Genomic DNA, 23,466 nt, shown 5'->3' on the forward strand with positions numbered 1-23,466 from the left:
ACACATAAACATGTCAATTTATTTTACTGAAATATTCACTGTGTCTGCAACCCACATAGCCACAGCTACTAAGCTGGGGAATGACTATTGCTTCCTCTCACTGCAGGAATCCTGTAACATTACCTGAAGTGGGAACCAGCATCAGCAGCAACACAGGCGACATCCTGGAGTGGTCTGCCCATACCACAAGGGCCAGTGTATGTTCCTGGAGAGAGGCACCCATAGAGAGGAGGTACAGACCTCTTCAAGTGGAAGAGTGAACTGAATGTGGGTCCTTACAACCTCTACAGTTGTCTCCATCACCAATCCACGGGAACAGGTTCCCATACTGATCCCTTTCCTGTCTCATGTGTCCTTCCAGACCATACTTTCTGCAGTTCCTGTTTGTAATAGATGTTAAAAAGGAGGGTTGGGCAGAAGGTTCAGTCTCAGGATCAAGTCAGGCTGGCAGACTAATGAGTAATGATAATAATCACTTTGGTGAGTCTCATGGCAGACCCTGCTCTCCTGCAGCAATAAGGCAAAGAGAAACGGTAACTTGGCTTTTATCACATATCTTCCACTCTTCTCTGAGGGCTCCTTACTGGCAATGAAAAAGGGCAGGTGGAAGGGTATTGCTTAGTCACTTCATCATGGTAGAGAGCATCAAGAAACACTTTCAGCTTGAGAAGGAAGAGGGGAATCTCTAAGGACAAGTAGGAAAGTAGGAAAATACAATGTGAAGGACTGGACTGCACACAAGTCGTACATGAATGGACATGTAACACCACCTACAGCAACTCTTACATAAATATGTAAGAAATATGGCACCCAACTGGAGGTAGCATCAGTATTATGCTTGTCTTAACAGTTACAAAGGAAGGAATCAGAGAGGCTGGTTTGCACTAATGGCATGCAACCAGAATGAAATCCAAACCAGCAATGCTATATACTTAGTGCTTTCACAAAGTCAAATTACTCAAAGCTGAAAATGGTTATGAGCCAAATTATTTCAGAGAAAGAATTTAAACAGAAAAAATGTGAGTGATAATTGGGAACTATTCAAGCACAATTTACCAAGTGCCCCAAAAGGCACATTCTCACATTGAGCAGAAGAGGTCAAATGGAGTTAAAAACAAAAGCAAAACAAAACAAAAACACAAGCTGGCTTAGAAAGGAAATTAAATCAGCTTTTGTAGAAACCTCCACAAACAATCCCCCTGCACCATTCTCCCAGCAACAAAGTATTAAACAAACCAAAACCTCATGTATCATAATGAATAAGGAAGGAACTGCTGATAACAACTGTGTATCAGACATCAGCAAAGGTAGATGACAGGAACGGGAAGCAACAGAACACAAAAGCAGGGAGTTATGGTCATTGGAATGACAGTAGAAAGGGTCCTTTTTTCTTAACTATATCAGAGGAAAAAGGCCTCTTAAAGGTACTAATCATTCACTGTTACATGGTAAATGTGGAAAAACTATGAATCATAGGTTAGGATTTTAATTATTTTTCTTTTCCATTTGGGAGGAAAAGAATTCCTATTTCTGTGATGAGCTGGCTGGGGGCTGGTGCAATAATAAAAAAGGGTATGAAAAATACACCTAAATAAGTGGCAAGAACACATCAGTTTCAATCAAGTATCTCACCCAGAGCTAAGTTTCTAAACAGTGATTTTCATTTTGTTAGAGTATGAAGAAACATCCAGGACAATAAGTTAAGCCAGCTTTCAGAGGAGGTGACCGAGGGCAACTGAAGGAGTTACAGATTTACGTGCCTGACACAGAATACAGGCAAAATAGCAATAGCTGTGATGGGGCTGAGTTAGATAGTGAAGAACTGTGAGTGAAAGGGAGGCAAGAAACACAGTGGAAATAGATACATGAGAAGTAAGCCTTGTCAAATGAACACACATCTTTCTATTGAGGTTACAAATGCTGTTGCTAAAGATGTTAATGTTGTCACCATATACTTAAATCTCCATAAGGGGATTTTGATTTAGAACTGAAGAACAGGAAATAAGTAATGCAACAGTAGAAATTCAATTTGGTGTACATTAAATATATTCAGAAATACCTACTTAAAGGAGCACTGATCCTTTTGGGCAGGAAGGTGTGAAGATGGACCTTTTCTGGCTGCATGCAAAGCCCTGTCCCACCAGAGATCCCAACTCAGGCATACATTGCCCTGGGGTCTCATAGCTTGTGTGTTAGGAGGACAAGGCCACATCACTCATCTGTGCAGGATGATAGAGGTGTTCTGCAGGACATCCTTCTCCCTTGCTGCAGGTTTGTCCACCTTTATACGCCATACCCACCGCAGCACAGACTGTGTGCTTGGTTACAGAGCTGGCCTCTGAGCACCTCAGGAGCCCAAAAAGCAATCTAAGTATGATCTACCCAACGCTGTATGTGCTAAACACTGAACCCTGGCCTCTGAATTGCATGCCAGTGCCTGTTCCCCACAGCCAATGAGGCAGAGGTGAACAGCATGAGTGTGGCCAGCACAAAGCATCCTTCACCCTCTATGTCCAGCTTCTTCACCCTCCACATCCAGCTCCCACAGTCTTCAACTTGGTGGGGCCTGTGACCTTATGCAGCCACAAAATCTCTTGGGTTTTGTAGCCTTTCTGCTGGTTCATTTAGCCTTTAATGCAACCTCACACCCCACCCTTGAAAGAGCATTGACGTCAGTGTAGTGCTCACTGGAAATATGCTCAATTGCCTTTGTTACAGAGGCATCATTAAAATGACTGCAAAGTCCAGGCTCCTATGCTAACTTGGTCCATGACATTTATGATGACTTCCAAAGAGTCAGGCCATGAGAACAGTGGTTTTAAATTGCTGTGACAGATGGTATGTGTTTTGCTCACAGCTGGTTGTATGTGAATATGTTACGTTCTTTTGAAAGGATTTGGCTGAGTAACAGAGAGAAACACTACCATTTTGCCTCATCCTGGCTGCTGTGCTGCGGATCAGGCAGAGTTGTCCATGGGGAAGGGAGATGGAGTCTTCTCCGAAAATCCTGGGAATAAGAGGATACTGTCAGGAAGGACGATGTGGTGAGCAGAGGGAACATGCCTCCTTTGGCAAAGGGGAGCCCTTCAATGGAGCAGAAAGTAGGACATGCAGCGAGATGCTTCTCCCAGATGGCTGGAGGGGACTGGGAGGGCTGGATGCAATTGGAGAAGCTGGTATGAGGTGGCAGAATTAGTGGCTCAAAGCTGGCTCAAAGAAAAGGACCTGAACTTAAGGACACAATGAGCAGGAGCAAGATTTATTTACAAATCTTCTTAATGTAATCCCAAATTTCCTTGAAGCTTTCTTGTTATAATTTCTCTTCCAGTAAAACCTGGATGTGGATTTGACAAGGTCCTCTGGTATTCAGGCATGCTTGCTCTCAGGAAAGTGCATAGACCCTCCTGAGAGCATTGGGTATCACCCACTCTTTTCACAGCCAACATCACCCAGACAAGGCTCAAACCTAGACTGAGGGCTTTTAGCCCATTGCTGCAATTCCACCCTCTCCACACAAGTTTTTATTTGCATTGAATATTATTAAAAAGATTAAAAACAAAACCAAAAAATACATATTGCCTAGTTCTATGGGAAGCCTTAAAATAGTATTTTTGTGGCTCATCCTCTTCAGGAACAAACAAGCAAACAAAAAAGGACATGAGCAGCCAAAGGAGTATAAGGATTACTGCTGGCTAGAAAAGGAAGACATGCAACCACAGAAACTTTTCAGCAAAACAGGGGTTTGCTGCCTGTTTCTGCCATATTTAAGGGACAGCCCAGAGAGGAAAGAGCTACTGGAAATGATCAATACATTGAAGTCAATGATCTGAAAGATCTTTATGGTTCTACGACCTTGCAATGCCAGGCTGAGGCTGTGGCTGAGGCTGTGGCTGGCTGAAGCCCCTGCCCTGGCTCTCCACTGCAGAAATGCCCTCTGGCAATCCTGCTCAAGAGCTGTGAATTTCACACAGGTTAGATGCAAGGTCCTTTTCTTCTTTTGTATATGGGATGGGATTCCCAAACTGTGGTACAAGCACCTATGGAAGTAAATCATGAACACTTACATGAGCATGGTTTGATCCATCTCCTCACTGCCTTGATGCCCAGCTGGCACCACCTTGGTGCCACGGATACTTCAAAAGGGACTGGAAATACAGCCCTATTGCCATCTATTTCCACACAGAAATAGAGACTGGAGGAAAAGCCCACAGTGTTTTTATTTGCAACCACTGTGTTGCTTCAAGGAGTGATGCTGGTGGGGTCTGCTGCAGGGGCCTCCCTCACCTCTGGGGATTTTTTCCCCTCTTAGGTCATTTCATGACTGGTCTCTTCTGTGAGGTCTCTCATCTCACCCTCTTACCTTGCCAAGCTGGCTGCAACAGCACTTCCCAGAGAAAAGCAATGAGATGGGAGAGAAAGTAGCTGGGCATCTCTTTGGAAACTGCTCGGACATGCTCCCAGATTAAATCCTATTTAGGTACACAATTGTCTCTTGTCCTAGCACTTATTTCAAGGATCATTGCTCAATGAAAATTTAAACCTTAAATTACACCATGCATTGCTTAAGAACATTTTAGCTGGGATATTTGCTCGACTAAAATGTTTAGAAAAAAACTAAGGACTTTCATGTTCTGAACTCACTTTTTAACCTGAGAAAAAGTTGGATTTAATTTAAGCTTTCCCAAGCAGAAAAAAGCCTAAACCAAACCACATCAAACCAAAAACCACAGGCTGATACTTGATTTTTCATGTTTTGAGGTTATCTTGTTTTCTTAAAACATTTTCTTTGCTCATATATTTGAACAGATTTAACGCAACAGGTCTAAAGCAGACCGAGCTCTATACATGAACATGTTAATTGGTGTATGAAAAGATGCTAGCTTGATATTTATATCTGTGGTCTAGATGCTGCTGAACATTTTGCAACTTTAATACCTGTTACTCTTGCGTTTTCTCTTTTATCTCATTTCCTTTTATACACTATTTTGCATAATTGACAATGTAAGAATTTACTGCAGTTTGGCATACATAAAGGACAACAAAATGAGCAAACAAGTAGCCCCCTAAACCCATGCATTATGGAATCAACTCAAGCTAGTGGAGCAAATAATTACTATTGCAACATTGAGAAGTTATACAGAAATGTGATAGGCAAGTAAACTTATACATACTGTCATTTATAGGTGACAGACATAATACTTACTTATAAAGATCAAGGTTGTTTTCAACCATACATACCATTTCTGGAAAATCAATCTACATTATTTTTAGTACAGGTTAGGAACTGAAGGAATGACAGTGGTTTGCCAAGGACATGGTTAGACAGACTCGGAAAGCTGGAAACTGTGATTTCTTTCCAAAGGGATCATAAGCATTGTCACAGCTGGTATCACTATGTAGAATAGTTCAGTCCTATAATTCACAGTGTAAGAGACCAGACATATTTTAATGCAAAGCCTCTTATTATCTCAGTAGCAGGAATTATCCTTGAGCAGACTAGTCAGGTTTGGGACCTACACTGGGACTGCAGTAGGACACAACATTCTACACTTAGAAAGTACAGTGCAGCAGTGTCCAGTCCTCACTGCACTCTGGAATAAGACCCTGAGATTATCACTCTGCTTTGCAGAGGGGATGGCAGACACAGCAGGCAAGCCAAAAGATATGAAAGGATTTGTAATTTATAAACCAGCAGCCCAATCTACTTCTCCCCAGAGTAGAACCCAATGTAGAAAAATGCTTTACAGCTATAAACACATGCTCAAGTGCCCTCAAAAATCAAAGGGATTTAAGTATACAGATGTGAGCTAAGCGCACACTTAAGTATCCTGCTGGATTACACACTGACACAGATCTGGTATGGCTGATTGAATCCACATTGTTTAAAGCGAAGGCAGTCTCATGGTTAACATATCCATTGTACTGTAACTCAGTATGTCATCCAGGAATTGTTCTGAGAAGGAGTAGATGTCTATAGGAAAGAGTTAGGAAAAAGCAGAAACACTGAGTTTTCTCCTTTGCTAGCGTCCTCCTTTATGTAGAAAAACATAGCTTTTTAATTTCAGTTTAAATAGAGCTACCTTAAATCCATGTTTCCTGAAGCACTTCATCTTTTTCCAGCTGGGAAGTTTGTCCAGGCAGCTTCCATATTGAAGACTTGGTCAGTGCTGCCTCTCAGTTCTGGCTTTCAGAGGCTGTGGTTGCAGCTCTGGTCCTAGCAGATGGTAGATGTGCCATACTCATCCTGTTCAGCAGATCTGAGGCCCTGGGATATATTGGGATGCTGTGCTGATGGCTTTGGCATGTTCAGAGCACCCAGAGTACCAGGCAGGCTCTGGGTGTGCCATAGATAGTCTGTTTCTCACTACAGCTGTCTTCTCAAAACCCAGGATAAACTATAGAAGACTTCCCTGGAAATAAACAGTATCAGAGGAACAATGTAACTGGTTCTTCCTCTTAACTTAAGCCTTCAGGACTCCAGAGTGTTGAATAACTGGCCAACCCAGAAAGTGATCTATTTTGCTATAATAGCAAGTGTTCATCTATCCTTGCAAAAAAATACGTTGTGCATGATTAAATATTCATCTTTCCAAGAAATGAAAGCACTGCAGCTCTGAAATTCCTTTTGGTTGGAAAGGAACTTCTTGGAACTGTTTTACACTTACACATTTACTAATTTGTACAGCTTGGGTAACCAGGACAATCCCAAGCTTTAACCACATGTAGGACCCGATGTAAAACTCATCTCCTTGTACCCCAGTAAATGCTAAATGCGGTTAGTAAATGGCTTAGCAATGGTCTACCTGGGTAGGGAGGACAAAAAGTAATTCACAGTGGAGAATCATGATTTAAAGATAATTCAGCATAACACCAGATGAAAGACAGAAGGAGATTAAGCACCTTTCAGAGGGAAATGATGCTCTTTACATTACAAATAGAGGGTATCAGAGAAAACACAGATGAATCAGATAATAATAGAAGCTTTTTCATTCAAATGTTAGGCACATTTTGAAGAAAAGAGCCCGCATACACGGAGGCTGGCAGTGAGGTGCTGCAAAAATGGCTTCTTCTGTTCTTTCAGCCTGGCAAATATGCCCATTGAAAGGGTAAAAAAAGTGAACAGGAAAGATGGCATTGCCTAAAAGGGGCTTGGGAGAGTTCAATGAGAGGATCTTCAGCTGGAAACAAGGTGTGAAACAGCGAAAAAAACGTTGGGTGCAGGAAAAAAGTCTGTGGGGAAGGGGAACATACTGTCAGGGAAATGGTTAAACCCCAGCCCTTGGGTCATTTGAACTGAAGTGAGAGCACACTGCAGGGAACACTTGTGCAGGCAAAAATAAGATCAACAGGGATTTTCCGTGAATAGTATCTGGTAGAGTGGAAGAGGCTTAAATTGCATTCTATGAGACCCCCCTCTCCTCATGTCTGGTTGTGTTCTTTCAGACAAGTGACATATATAGGATGCCAAAACATCCCCCCAGTGTTCGCATCTTCTGCTTCCTCCTGACTAGTAAGTCAGTGATCCACCAGTTTATGCGTGTTACTTTCCAAAGGTTCTTTCCCAAGGAAAGCACTGAGTGGACCATCACTTACATTTATGATACCTGGCGGACATAGATTTTTCAGACCCAGTGGTTATATGTGTGGAAAAAAGTCCACGGAGAAGAAGGTTGTTAAAGGGAGGAGATCACACAAATGGTGTGATCACATTACCAGCCCAGAAATACTTGGCTCTGTGCAGAGGAGTGTATTTTTCACACATAGAGCATTCCCAGAAGTTGCATCAAGCACTGACACATACCTGAACTTAGGCATCCCCTGAAATGCTTGGCTGAGCAGAGAGCTCAGCAAAGTCAGGGCCTTATTTTCAGGGCTTATGAGCAACTGAGGAATCCTACTGGAGTCACTGAAAACAAGCAGCACCATTAAACATCGAGTCATGTGGCTAATTGAGCAAACAGGTAGTCAGGCAACTGCCTGAAACCACTGTAAAATAATTACCTCAGCACACGCAAAACTCATGCTTTGGACTGAAGTTTTCTTAAGCAACAGATAGTTAGAATCAGCATCATAGCAGGGCTTGGGTTGGAAAGGATCTTTAAAGGCCACCTACTCCAACCCCCCTGTAATGAGGGGTGGTAAGGCCATACCTTTGGGGAGCAATGTGTTAACAGGCTCAGCTGCCTCATAGCACTACAGGACAAGCCTGCACCAACGTGGTTAACTGGATTTGTTTGAACCATTAGTAAAGGTGGTTTGAAATAATCAAGCTGCTTTGTGTCTGAAGCAGACAAGGGCCATGAAGCATCATCTCTCCTAATTCCAGCTGTCTCAGATGAAAATGTTTATAGTCCCCACTAAATCAACTCAGTCCCTAGTTACCATTCTTTGGTTTTCTAACTAGGCGTATGCTGTGTCCCTTTCCAACCCATTTCCAAGTAAATTGAGCCAAATGAGTAGATCTTCAGCTTTTAAACTGCTCTGTGAAATAATCTGTTACTGAGTGGGCTAGTGGGGAGCAATTCTGCAGGCACAGAGGAAACAATTGCCCTTGCAGAGAGAGGAAGCAATAATTTCTTCAGCCAACTCAGTGCAGCTGAAAGAGTCTGTGTCCAAAGCCCAGGAACATCACACGACCCACTTCTGCAATGCTAAGAAATTTAACCTTCTGCTGGAGGTGGTGACTTGTGAAAGCATTCCAGAAGGTCCCACAGGAATATATCCTTAGGGAAAAGCCATCACTAAATTATGTGGAGATGGACTAAGTGGCTGCTGGAGAATAATTATCTTTGTGCAAGCTTTATTTGCTGGGGTACATTTAATTATGAGAATGGAAAATACAGTCCTCTCTATGACATCCATGCTGTAAAATTAGAATTAGGCAAAGCTAGCCAGGGTATAAAATGTAGGTGTGTGCTCCCATGAATCTAAATCCATAAAATAAATACAAAAACTAAACAAGCCCCTTTTCCAGGAATTAGTTGCAGAAGTTTCTTGTTCAGAAGAGATGTCCCTGCAGCTTAAAACAAAACAAAACTAAAAAATCTGGGAAGGAGTGGGTGGATTATTTAAATACCAGTGAGAAGGCAAGCTTGTCAAGATAAGGATGATGTTGGCACAAAATTGGTAAGAAGATATAATCTGACCATGAACACATTTAGGCTTGTCATTTCTTATCATTACAGTTCTGGATCTAGCTTCCAGTTAGGGCAGTGAGGCCAACAGCATAACTCCACTGGAGCTACAGCTTGTTGCAGTTCTTACTGTGGTTTTCAAGACCAGCTGCCTTCAGTATCAAGTTGGGATGCAGTGATCTGAAAAAGTCCCACTACTGAAAGTATCTGTAAGTAGTAAGTATTGAAAGAGTATCGCTCTTTAAGGTGAAATTCAGAAGTGCAACTTATAAGACTGTGGAGTTTTGGGTACTTCTTCCTCTGTCAGACAATGTTTCTGATACAAGCAAGGCTCCAAATTCTGCCCTATCCTAGGCTATCTTCATGAGACCTACTCAATTCATACTTGATCCTGAAATATTAGGTGGGATGTTCCATGCCCATCCATATCTTCAGATGTGGTAGCAGTTGCACAAGTTAAAAGCTTCAAACCTTTTTCAAGCCCCTGTGGTATGTCCTATATTATGTTATAGATGACAGGCCTTGAAGTATTTACCCTCGTGAGTACCCATCTGCCTTTACATATTCCACTGGAGGATGGGTACTGGCAAGAGTGGGGGATCACAGACCTTCTCTACTAGTCACTCTGTGCAGTGAATCCAGCATCTCCAATGGACCATCCTGGGATCTGTGATGTAGACCACACACAACCATGACGCCAGGAGTGTTAGCAGAACTTTGTGGCTATTCCCGTCTTTAGTTATAAAGCAGGGAAGAAACATACAGCATCAACCCCTGTAAAGGCAAAAGTAAAGGGCTATTTCTCCTCTTGCCCTTCCTCATCTTCACCTCACCCTTTCCTATTCCCTCATAAGCTTGCCCCAGATAACTGACAGTTTTAATTCTTGTGTACCGTGAAAAACTGTTAAAAGTAATTGCCCACCATGTGGAAACAGAATTTTCCAAGGGGCTGGACAAAGACCACAAAATGAAGTCCCCAGGGAAACATAAAACTTCCCCAGCTTGAGCACAAGATTAAAATTAAGCACAGCAAAGCCCTGTGAATCACGTACTCCTACAACTTGAGGACAATGAGACAATAAACACTGAATTGATGTTAATTACATTATTTAATGCAAAACTGGAAGGTCCTTAGACAGACTGGTGGTGAGAACCTGGCTAGATCAGAGCAGAAAAGGAGGAACCTACAAAAGACAGCAAAGAGGGAAGAGGAGTATGGAGGGAAGAGAGATGAATAGGCAGCTTGTCAGGCAATTCCCCAAGCTTGGAAAAGAGATGTGGACAGCATTCCCAGGGGAAAAAGGTGTAATGAGGTCACCCCCACGAAGACCAAGGAAACTGTAGATTTTTTTTTTTTAATGGATTGAAATTTTTCTCAATGAATATTTCAAGAGTAAGTTTAAAACTGGATTGACTACAACAGATCTGGGGCAACAACCACAAGAATAGCTCATGATTTTGACCACAGGAGGGCTCCCAGGTTTCATGAATGCATATGGTAACCTTTAAAGACAGGCTAGAAATAGATTATGAGGCATGGAAGATGAAAGCCATGGAAAAGCACTCTTAGTTCAGACTGGAGGCCTGCTAGGCCAGCTAAGCACGCTACATGCTTTCATCTTCAACAAAAAGAGAAATAAAAGGAAGCATTTGCTCTGCAGACTTTTCTCTATTTCCATAAGAGAATCATTATTAAAGTGTCAAGTGTTAGATCCATGAAGCAGCAGTGTTTCTTCCAGTGTTACCAGCAAGGAGAACCTTTGAAATTCAGGGTGATTGCTAGTGAACAATGTTCAGTGATTCAATTTTTCTCACATGGGAAAAGACTGCCAATCTCTGACTAGGCTGCAGCCCACACAGGTTAGATACAGCTCGCCAGAAGAGAACACACCATCTATGACCTGCTTCCCATTGTCGTTTCCACTAGACTCTGCAGATGCAGCCAGTAATTGAGCTACAGACCCTGAGTTTAGCCAAGGGCCCTTGGGCAAGAGGAGGCAATGGTGGGCAAGGCAGACGAGCATCTGATTAAATGAGGTGAGTAGGGACAACTGTTCATGTGACTGTATAATGGAGGAGGAAGAGGATGGTACATTTGCTGTTGACCCAGAACACCATGGCTATGCACCCCAAAGCACAACAGCCAGCTAGAAATATGGAGAAGAGTTAAAGCATAAAGGACAATGTGCATTAGGAAGAGAAGAGGTGAAACTGCAGCTGTCACCAATATCCTAAGGACTTTTTTAGCTGAAAATGGGCAGATGATCCACTGAAGTCAGTGCTGAGACACATCCTCACCTCTGATGTGCCCAGATTGGTCTGAACTGTCCAGTCCCAGAGGAGAAAATACTGACATTAATAGTTATTTTCTCCATTGTTAGTCAGTCATGGCCTATATGTAGAATTTCTGGTTGATTCATCAGATCTTTGACACCCTACCCTCAGTGACATTAAATGCCTCTGTACAAAGCCACACACAGAGGCAAATATCAGCACCTTAAATTCTTTGAAGAGGGTTTTTACCTTCAAAAGCTGTCCCTGGGGTTCTCTAGCTGTACTAGAGAAGAAACTGGTGATATATCATGGTCTTCCATATCCTTTCTGCAGGAGGAGTGTGTAAGACCTGATGTACCTAATAGCTGGGAGAGTTGGTGGCAGTGCGCACTGTAGAGATATGCTTGTGCACAGAGATTGCACTGGCTAGGCTGACACTAAAGCTTTTGCAGATGATGAACAGATCAAAGCTGAAATAAAAAAGGAAGGGAAAAAAAATTAAAGAATTATGAGGATATAAGAGAGAAAGTTTCCCACTTCAGGAGGGAGAAGAGACTGAATAGATTGAAGGTCTAGGAGAGACAGCAGATGCTGCCAGAATGAAATCAGGGTAGGTTTATGAAGTCCCTGTTCCTCTTCCAATAGATCAGTCCTTCACATCCAGCAGATGAAATAACTCCCTACTTTCTGCACAGAGCAAAGAAACAGAAAACATCTCAGAAAAATATCACCTGTAAAAGATTTCATCCTTTTCCATTGAGGGTTGATGATGACAAGTAAGCCCACCTCTTTTCTAGCAAATTCCCAGTTTAAAGTCAATCAGTTACAGCTGTGCTAATCCCCAATTACTAACTTATTTACCTGCTGATCTCTCCATGGTGAAACCTGCAGATGAAACCAGAGTGGCCTAAATCTGCCTTTCCTTCCTGTGTTTAGAAAGCAGCAGGTAAGGTAAGGCTGCAGAACAGCTATGCTTGCACTGTGGATGCCACAGCAGGGCAGGGATTTTCTGTTGTGAGGGTAGGTCTGAATAGGTTACATCCCAAACTTTTGATTTGTAAAGACAAAGAAACCTGTGGGTTTGTTTACTATGGCTGACTGCAGCAATGCTGCTTTTTATGTCAACATACAATGTTAGCTTGTACTCTGTAGTGATGGACTGTTTGTGGTAACCTTGGGAATACTGCTCTTATCTTATATTTACACAACAAGTGCAAAGAAACGAGATTAGGTATTTTGTCACAATGTTTAAAATGCCTTTTTTGATCCTGTCTTGAACAAGGGCTGAACTTTAAACATTTAAAACACATGGTCTCACTTGGAAAATGTAGTTACCACAGTACTCATCATTTGCTGGCAAGTCTATCCTGATCAGAGTACACTTGTATTACCATGACTATCTACCTCAGGTCAAGTGCAACAGTTGTCTGGGAGTGCAGCAAGGGAAATGGATACTAGAGTCACAAAACCAAGCTGGACTACGACTGCAGACACTCTGTGGCATCCCTCTGGAGACAGGGGAGGACTCTGGTAAGGAACCAGGCCTATCACAAGCATCTGAATGAATGGGATTGATAGAAAACTAACTGAGCATGATTTACTGTCTCCAAAGGGATTTTTGCTTCTACAGCCCCTGTATGCAAATGTTATTTCAGCCACATGATTCTGAGTTTTCTGCTTTACAAAACTTCCCCTGTGCCCTCCCACCAGTGGTACCACTAACCAGGAATTATTTTAAACCCTCACATATTAAACCCAACATGGGAGTGCTGTGACCAGCTTTACTGGGCTTACTGTATGCATGTCCTTAAGTATATTATTCAGCCTCTCTATGGCCCAGTTTTATCCATGCCTGTGATAGAAACGACCTCCAAGGAAGGCTGTGAAGTTTCTTTTGTCTCCCTGTGCCAAAACAGCAGCATTAACCACACTGCCATAAGTGCAAAACTGGCTTGAAGAGCACTGGACTGCACCAGAGGGGAGGTGGCAGCTCTGCAGCCCCCTCATATTGCCCTGCTCATGGAAAGCAAAAAGAACAGGGCAATTTTCTCAATTGCACCACAAGTAGTATCCCCTCTGTCACCTTAGACAGCTGCTGAGGTAAGCTGCACAGCTTTGTAATGTGAACTTAAAGATGTTTGGGTTGCACACGAGTCTGAAGGGAGGAATGTATGGAATGTGAGCTCCAGCTGATATAAATTTGTTTCCTTCAGGTCAGATCCTGCACTCTGCAGGTCCTCACTGTAGAGGACCCCATCCTTCCAGAGTCCATGTTTCTGCTCCTGCAACAAGCAACACCTTCAGGGGGGAACTCCAACTTTCCTGAGAAGTTTTCTGTTTCCTGGCTGTGTGCAGAAAGTAGGGAGTTATTTCATCTGCTGGAGGTAAAGGACTGATTTATCTGAAGAGGCTGGATGCAGAGGAAACAGGGACTTCATAAACCTACCAAATAAATCTTCTCCAGCCCTGGTTAGCTTCTAGCAGTATCTCCTGGACCTGTTCAGTCTCTTCTCTTTCTTGAAGTGGGGAACTTCCTCTCTTATCTCCTTGTGACAGCTTTTGCTTTCTGGCCTCTCCTACAAGAACTGTGTTTTCATTTGTTAAAATATCTTTGCACCATCAGCTTGCTGACCATTACATATACAGCACTGAGAAGCTGGGAACTATGGCATTATTGTTTCGGAGCAGTACCCATGGACACGGCAAGATTGGCCTACTTAAAGGTGGGTACGTAAATTTACTCCCTGTGAATCTGGGAAAACTTCACAAGGTGGCACAGACCTGACAATCACATTTTTTAATTATCTTGTTCATCTGTATTGTGTTGTAAAGTGTTTTATAACACAATGCAAACCCTGTTGCCAAAACAGTGCCAGTGTCTGAGTGCAGAAAGTGTTAAACCTTGCACCTAACACCATGAAGGGAATAAAGGCTGGAAATCAAGAACAGTGAAGTAGCAGCAAGCAGAAAGTATCAACTATCCAAGCTGTTACCTGACCAGGATAGAATATAATCAGTAGTCATTAAGTATGCCAGTACTGCCAGTGTAGGATGGTGACTTCCGCTGACTTGTCATCATGGTAATGCTGTTGGTCAGGTTACTTGACCTGCTTTCAGTATTTATCTGTTAAGAATATGTGACTATGAAAAAGGGGTTAAAAAAGGTAACAGTTTCCTGTTGCAGGGATATTCCAGTTGTGTAACTGCCACTGAAGGGTTTCCCCAGAGCAAAAGGACTTTGTTAGTTGTGCAGGACACCTACGGCTTTTGTTGCCTTGACAACTGGTCAACTGAACTGCTTCCAACCCATTAAACATGCCTCAAATTTACATCACCCATTGCAAACAGTGATTACCCAAACCCTCAAAACTAGTGGGTGCTTGACAGAAAAATTCAGAGGTTGTTCTCCTTAACAGACCTCTTGCAGAAGCCAGAGTAATACCAAGGAAAGGAAACATGTAACAGAAGCAAGCGGTATTTCATGTCTTCAAAGTGGTTTAACAGGAATAGAAAGCAGAGGGGTTCCTTCCTACACATTGCCCTAAGTTAACATTCACCCTGATGAATACCAAAGGGAAGTTACAAGTTTCCTTTAAAATGTCTGTTGTTCCTGCAGAGGCCATGCTGTTTAGAGGGATTTACAAGGCTTTGGCTTTGCACTGGAACTTTTGTGTTGATAAGGTATCTTTCAACAGGAAAAAAAACCCATGCAATTCACAGAAGTCACCAGCCTAGCTACTTCTGCCAGCATGGTCAAATAAATCAGCAGTGCCATACAACAGCATGGGACAAGAGCTGAAGAGAACTAAGCAGAATAGAAATAAACTACTAGTATTTATTCTCACAGCAAGCAACTGAGTAAGAAAATCACATTTCCTACACACCAGTCATCATTCCTTAGTGAAACTGAGGTAAACAGTCTCTCCCAACCGTCATCCAACATCACTAACTATTTCAAAAGCCAACTTCTCTGAGCATAAGAATATCTTTTAGAGCTTAAATGTTCCTTTGGTATAAATATTTTGGGAGAAAATAAAATAATTACATCATTTGTTAGATTAAATTAAAAATTAAAAAAAAAACCAAACCAAAGCAACAGATTAATGTCAAAGCAAAACAGTAGTGAAGGTCTTGAGTTTAGTTTCTGAACAACCACATTATATAATCACTAAAGCTGGTGTTGAAGGAATTAGGTCTTAACTGAAAATGGTTTTAAATCCAGAGGAAATACCCTTTGTAGCACATGTAAGAACATAAAGTTTATCATGGCAAGAAGCCCTGCCAAAAGCTTACAGGAAAATACTTCTGTGCTACCAGACAACCACAAGAGACAATTTTTAAGTTGCAGGAATCAGATGTTTCCCAGAGCTTTATGCAGTTATTAGAATTCCTAGCCTAACATTTTGGGGGGGGAGGAGGGGATTCTAAAGCCTTCAAGTTTTGTGCTTTTCTAATTCAATCTAAAATAATAAAATTTTTCCTACTGGTCACAAGAACTTTATCATTGGTGTTAACGTGATTAATTCCTGTTTGCTGCTTTCTCTTAGATAGATGTTACAGGGATGCAAGTTGCTAAAAATGTGCCAAATTAATTTCACTTAGGAGACCTGGCTGCTTATCTGTGTACATGGCTGAGATGCTTTCCAGCCCTTTCTACTTCCCTCCAGTATTTCAACCCTCGAAAATAGATGCAAAGCACTTTGGTAGAGAGGGAAACCTGTAACCCCAAATGATAGCTTTGTAATAGTGTCACTGGTGGTATGAGTCTTGAGAAGAATTCTAAACAATAATTTAACTTTTACATCAGCTAACTACACTAACGCTGATGCTTCATACTGTATGCCTTCTATAGGAGCTGCCCATGCCAAATAAGGCAATTATCTAGATATGCCAGCATGCAACAGTGTCTCTTCCATTGGCTTGGGACTGTGGCATCATTGTCACTTGGAGGGGCTTGCCAGGATTACGAGACTGTTGTCTCTAAGTCAAAGCAGGTATTGGTGATGGGTCAGGTAATGGAGCAAACATTCCCAGGAATCAGCCAAGAGCAGCGGCAATGTAGAGGAATGTAACACAACCTTACCAGTGACAGTAGATATTGTCATGTCACAGCCTCCCCACAGCTCCTGAGCAGGGCCATGTATGGGGTACCCCAGTAGCTTATGACACCAACCAAACTCCTCTCCCAGCTCTGCTACTATGGCAAAACCTAACTAGTAATGACATTCTGTGGGTGTCTGGTTTATGGACTCGCTGCTGAGTATTAAGGCAGGGCACCTGTAGCCCTAGCAGTCCTCTTACCAGCAAACCTAAGCTCTGCCTGGTGAATAAGAGAGATGTGGCAGCACTCAGCTGCCCACAAGTCCCTCTGAATGTCCCTGTGAAAGTAAATCAAAACACATTAAAAAAACTGAATGTGTGGTTTATTATATTTAAGATGCTATTTGTCTATAGGCTTTAAATATGTCTGTCATATAGTTAACAGTAAATGAATGTAATTTTACATGTTCAGTATTTTGATACACAGTACAGGACTACAAGTGTGGTAAAGGAACATGGGAAATTAATATTTCCATGATGCACGTATCAAACCCTGCAGCACCACTTAAAAGCTCAGAGTAGGGCCTCAAGCTGCAGTATTACAAGCGCTACTAAATAAACCAAGAGACATACCTATATTAAACATTAGAGAAACAAACAAATGACACAAGGGTTTAATATTTAAGATTTGATACAGGATTAAAATACTAATATTTTTAATGTCCTGGTTTCAAATTAATAAATATAAAAACAATATAAAAATATACACCAGTTGATAAAAGGATGCACTGAGTAAGGTTAGAAAGCTAAATTTCACTTTCAAACGTATGCAGGTATGTCTTTAGGGAGAGGATTTCTGTGTAGCTGCGACTGGTCTTTCGGAAGAAGTCCAAGCTTGTGAGCTGTTCGACGTCACGCACACGTGCAGTGTGCATCTTAAGGAGATCTTCAACCCACTTCGATTCATCCTCCAAGCTCTGAAAGGTAAAATAAAGTTTTATCACATGCCATGTCAAGAATCAGCTCCAAAAGCAAATGCAACTTTTCTAAACATTGGGTCCATCTGAAGAATCTCTGTGCCCTGTTCAAGGATGACTGAGGTAAACAGGTTCCAAAAAAACAGATTTGAAACATGCAAGATGATTCTTATTTTATTTTGGGACCCATTTTATGATGGGATGGAGACAACAACCATACTCATCTAGGAAAAGCTGGACCGATGGTGCAGGCACTGCAGAAGAACAGCCATATGCTTTTAGACTATCCATTTGTCCCTATGTCTTTTTTTTCTCCCACAGAAGAGCTCCATATTCATCAACTGTATATTACTAAAGCCCAAACACCAGGCTGTTTAGCTTTGAACCCTGCCTCTACACATTATTCTTACTTGACTAGAACCTCTAGCACAATATTCTTTTAAATTTTCCACTTTAATGTTAGGATTAGAGTTCATTAAACAGTTGGGACTATGGTTTCTGTTGTACCTGTAAAATCCCATTATTGGAACATACATATTATACACTGATAGAAAAGAAGACTTTCACTAAGCATTTCCCAATATGAAAAGTTGATGCTGCCAGAGTGTGTGAATTGGGTAGGGTTGTGTGGGTGTAATCTTTCTTAGGAGACTGCTCCTGCTGCATACCTTGTGCCAGCTCCAGCACATGTTGGAGCCATCCACCAACTTAATGTAACTCATACATCAGAAAATCAGCCCTGCAACACGCTGCAGTTCCTGGCTCTTTTGAGTACGTCAGCAAGCCTAGTGAAGTCCCATGAGCATTGCAGTCAGCCCTGCACAGCAGGGAGCAGACGTGGGAAAAGGACAGAGCAAACAGTACTTTTCCCCCTTTGGCCTCTGGCTGGTACAGCGACACCACTCCTGGGGAAGCAAGTTAGGAATGGAGGGCTGTGCCTCTGGCCATTTGGACTCCATGTGTGGCTTGAAATCTTGCTGATAAGAATCTATTTCTGGGCTGACTCCTGAAAATGAGCCCTTTTCTGTCTGTCTCCACAAGGTCTCCCTGCAGAGTGGTCCTCTCGCTGATCAAGGCTAAGCTTCAGCAATGCCACAGCCTACCCAAAGCACTAGATGAGCCACGGACAAGGCAGTGGGTTGCCCTGCAAGGGCCAGGAGGGCGAGCGTGACCATTTGCACAGAGAGGACACCAAGTACCAGCTAGGTCACTGCTGGCTGCTCTAAAGCAAATGGCCATGACCCAGTTAGTGCTTGTGTGGTTTGAAGCTTCTTGGCTCAGAACAGACTTCCCTCTCAACCTGAGGATTAGCAACCTGCAGCTCAAAACCAGGTCTCGGAGCATAAGAATATGCATGCAAACTAAGAGTGAAGAGAAGGGAGAGTGCCCTGCTCACACCCTGCAGTGTCGTGGCTGTGCTGCAGGAATGCCACTGCCTGGCAGGATTTGGGTGGAAGAAGCCCCCGACTCAGCCTTTCTTTTAACAATCAGGTTGCTACTGTACAAACGAGCCTCAATAGCATTATTACTGCAAATGCAATCACTGTGACATTTTGTTGTCTTCAAGCCTTCCTTCTGAGCAGGAAATCTGCATTTTACAGAGCTCTGAGGGAAATCCCATTGCTACAAAGCTCACTTTTTTTGAATATAAGGAGGACTCCTCTAAGTGTTTGCAAAAGGTCTGTAATACGAACATGAATAAATCACAGGACTGTGAGGTTGGTTTAAACCAAGTGCAGCAAGACAGCTCCACAAAATCAATCAACTGATCTAGATTGTAGTTTTTCCTCTCCACAGCTGGCCCATGAAACCTCAGGTCTAGCATGAAGAATTTTAAACACAGTGATCAGCTAACATGGCATTATATTACTGCAAAACAATGAATGAAGTATATATATTTAAAACAAGTTTTCTCCATAGTGCCAGATAGTAGCACCTCAATAGTAGAGTCTTAGAAGGAAAAACTAACAATTGAAAACATGGAGGTAAACATAAATAGGCAGCTAATTAGGAGGCTAGCCTAAAATTCACTGGAAAAAAAATACTAGATATTCTGGACAAAAGAGTTTCTCTGGATGTCAGATTATTAGTTGGGAAAATTGAACATGATCAGAATGTAGATAAGATGGGTGAGGAACTTGTTTAGTAAAAAGAGGAATTTGAAAGGGAAAATTGTGGCCTGGAGGAAGTTTCTAGTAGGGTTCCTTCAGCTTTGATATTGGAAAGGGGTTTGTGTAATGTTTTCATACATGCTTTTTGCACCAAGGTCATCAGCATGCTAGTAAAAACAAACCAAAAAACAACAATTGGGAGCTCCTGTCAATGTAATGGAAGACTATAAGGAAGCTGTGAATGCTCCATCCCTGGCAGTGCTCAAGGCCAGGTTGGACAGAGCCTTGGGTGACATGGTTTAGTGTGAGGTGTCCTTGCCCATGGCAGGGGGGTTGGAACTAGGTGATCTTAAGGTCCTTTCCAACCCTAACTATTCTACGATTCTGTTTCTAACACTGTACTGGAGGATGAAACCCAGTCTGAAACACTATTGCTTAATGAATGAGCACTGCAGGAAGATACCCTTCTGTAATAACCAACCAGAGGAGGTTTAGATGGAGATGAGGAACGATTCCTTCCTCAAAGGATGCTCAGTCACTGGAACAGGCTGTCCAGGGCAGACAGAGTCACTGTCCCTGCAAGTGTTCACACACCATGTAGATGAGGCCTTCAATGCCATGGGTCAGTGGTGGCCTTGGCAGTGCTGGGATAAAAGTTGCAGTTGATGATCTTAAAGGTCTTTTCCAACGTGATTATTTCTATGATGAAACCCGGTTATCCACAATGACAGCAAAAATTTCTGCTAAGCTGGGATTCTCTGGTGTGAAAAGACAGGCAGAAGAGAAGGACCTGGGTGTATTGGTTGTACGTGACTCTGAGCCACCATCGTAAACACAGCTATGGAGAAAGCGAATCCTAGATACTATCAAAGGAGCTGTGTTCAGTGGAAAGAAAACCACTTTCATTTTGAGATCTCAGCTGGAGTGCTTATCTCCTTCATGTTCCAGGCGGGGGGAAAAAGAGTTAAAAAAAACAGTCTGGAACAGATGCATAGGAAGGCTACCAAAGTGCTCATCCTTTCTTACAGAGCAAAAAAGATCCTGGGTCTCCCATGAACAGAGAGAAGGGTATGCCTTGAGAATCATCATAAATCATCACTAGAGTAAATCCCAAAGAAGCCCAGTGAAGGGCTATTTAAGCCATAGAAAAATGTTGACACAAGAATAAATGGGTATAAGCTCACCATGAATAAACACAGCTTGGAAATGGAACAAATTCAAATAAGAAGAGTAGCGGTGTTCTCCAACAGCCATGTAAAAAGAGAGAAAGTGTGTGTAACAAGGGCAGAGTGGGGGGAAAGCTAATATTTCTTCAGATCTTATAAGAAACCTGTGGAGAGGTTAAGGAAAAATTCTTATATTACCCCATGCATTTCATCCATTAAGTATGTAAGGTTTTACAAAATCACTTCTTTGAACAAATAAAATGGAACACCATGGGCAGAAGTAAGACTGATGCTGTATTTGAAAGGCAAAATTTTGTTTAACTGTATTTTCATTCGAGAGCTACATTTAAACAGTTTTGGAGTGTTTCTTTCCTATGTAAAAAGCATAGACCAGTATCTGCTCAAAACCATGTAGTAGCACTGAAGTTCCTCCCAGAACTGTAAATACCATGAGTAGTATGACCTATAGGAAAAAGAAGCCTGGGTTGGAATATAAGAAACCAAAACCTAAAAGAAACCATTACTCTGAACAGCTCATAAAAAATATTTCAGCATTTTAAGAGGACTGTGTCACGCAATATAGGAGAAAGAAATAATTGACTGTCATAAAATTACATATGGGCAGAGATACAAGAACAGAGGCACAAATAACTGCCAGATTAGTAACTTCAGGATCACCAACTGTATCTTGATTCAGAAGAGGAGTCCAGAGACTAACCAGAATCAAATATATGTAGGACTATCTGAGACTTCTGTTGGAAGACATCTCCACCCAAAGCAGTTAAGAGTCTAAACAAGGGGAAGCCAGATCTGCTCGAGAGAGAGGGATACTGCTCCAAAACCATGGTTTTTAAAAAGAGGGACCTGAAAGCAGGCGATGTTTGATGAATGAGAAAGAGACAGTGTTCCAGGTGAATTGTGTACAGAGTTGGAATGACTATTTCTGCCTGTAGCTGGAATAGGAGTCTTCACTTTTTTGTGCCAATACAAAATTCATAACATTAATGCGTTCATTCAGGAAACGGCCTCCTGGCAGCCTATAGTGAAGTGTCTGTGTGCAGGAATCCACACAGCTGTGTAATGGGAGAACAAGTTCAGGCGGAAGGACAAGTCTAAATACAGCTGCCTGGGAGGACTGGTCCTCGCAGAGCATCAGAGCTCATGGGGACCCGACTGCTCTGCTGCTGCATGGTCAGCTGCTGATTGTGTGTTACTTTCTGTAGTGCTGACCAGACCAAAGCCTTTGCATTTCACAAAGATTCTTACACTATAGGATCTTGCAACCTAAAGGAAGATAGGAAAGGAACCAGGAGGGTGTCTGCTCATCTCTGTTAATAAGAAACCCAAATTTTCCCTTGAATCAAGACATGCTCTGGAAACAGCATGAATTGACACTGCCCTTGGCAGGTTTTAACATATAGTTTTAAGACTCTGTGGGTTTAATGTAATCATGCTGTCTGATGCACCCAGACTGCCATAGCAGAGAGACTATATTGAACCTACACATGGAAACAGACCTCAGTAAAAACATCAGGCCACTGCCAGCACAATACACCTACACACAGAACCTCCCCCCAGTCTGCTCTGAAGTTACTATGACAGTGTCTGCCATAATGTAGAAGCCTACAGGTTGTTTACTGACAACCTACTGTATGTCAGTTGTTCCAGACAATTTTAGGTGAAGTAATAGTTTGAGACATCAGTGAACACTAGCATCTAATAGTAAGAATGTCCTAGGATTGTATTACCACAGGGCTACAGTAGTGCAGCAGAACTTACATTGCAGCTCTCATCATTGTCAGGCCGGTGGGGAAGGATGTATGAGAGAACAGAGAGTGGTCCATCACACTTGTCGGCTGGCTGAGTGAAATCTAAGCAGCTGGTTATGATGGCATAGTAATGAGTAGGAATGGGGATAGCGCTGCCTTCCACAAACCTGAGGAAATAAAGCAAACATTTATCCACAAAGGATTAACTTGTTCAGATGAAGGTTACACAAACAATATGGTCTTTTCTCCCCTATGTGAGAGGACACATGTACACTGTTGAGATGTGTTTGATTCCTAAACACTACCTGGAAATGGGTATTCAATTAGCTCATGTTTTGATACTGTGCTATAGAAATACCACACACCAGTGCTGAAAGGTTTCTTCAGTTCAGGGACAGAGAGAAAAAGCATTACTGAATTAAGGAAAGACTTGAGTATCTAACCCAATAGCACTGCTATAGTTTTCTTTGGTTTGCTCTGGTATCCAGTTGTTAGCTCTTAAATTCTGAAGGATTTTATGGAAAACAGATTATTTGGAACATATTTCAGCTTCATCTCAAGGATGTATGAACACTTAATTTCAAAGTAAAAGTGAACAGTTACCTACAGAATTGTCAATCGCTTATTTTAATCACTGTCCTACCTCCAGGGGCATTCAGTCTTGACAGACAATAATTTTAGAAAGAACTAAAAAATTACATCTCCTCCCAAAAATCTAATAATGTGCAGCTAATGAACTGTTTAAGACAAAGCCATCGTTTAGACAAGCAACAGGAAGCCAATTTAGAGACAAACTCTTACTGTTTTATTTTGTCAGGTGTGTCATGTAAACCATCGTAGTCGTAATCAAAGATTGGTCCACTTATAACATTGACTCCATTTCGTTCAGTGGCATATCTCTTCACCAAAACCCTTTGGAAATAGTTCCATACCTCTGTAAGGAAAAAAGAAACAACAAACCAACAAACAACTGAAAATAAAATACACCACAATTT

The 23,466-nt window shown here is 42.0% G+C and overlaps 1 protein-coding gene across 5 annotated transcripts in view; it reads right to left on the reverse strand.

Annotated features, from left to right (window-relative positions):
• Positions 1-16,814: 16,814 nt before the first annotated feature.
• ENPP2 (ectonucleotide pyrophosphatase/phosphodiesterase 2) overlaps positions 16,815-23,466 on the reverse strand; it is a 69,208-nt gene continuing 62,556 nt past the window's right edge. For all 5 annotated transcript variants that reach the window (XM_061373448.1, XM_061373445.1, XM_061373444.1 and 2 more), the window contains 3 exons: positions 23,273-23,405; positions 22,482-22,638; positions 16,815-17,425 (listed from right to left, as the gene is read on the reverse strand). In XM_061373448.1, coding sequence (XP_061229432.1) covers positions 17,255-17,425; positions 22,482-22,638; positions 23,273-23,405 — 461 coding nt within the window. In that variant the 3' untranslated portion in view covers positions 16,815-17,254. The remainder of the gene's footprint in view (positions 17,426-22,481; positions 22,639-23,272; positions 23,406-23,466) is intronic.

This window comes from Neopsephotus bourkii, unplaced genomic scaffold, assembly GCF_033783945.1.
Source record: "Neopsephotus bourkii isolate Nb327-2 ecotype Australia unplaced genomic scaffold, CSIRO-AGI_Nbou_v1 NB_1630, whole genome shotgun sequence".
NCBI lineage: Eukaryota > Metazoa > Chordata > Aves > Psittaciformes > Psittacidae > Neopsephotus > Neopsephotus bourkii.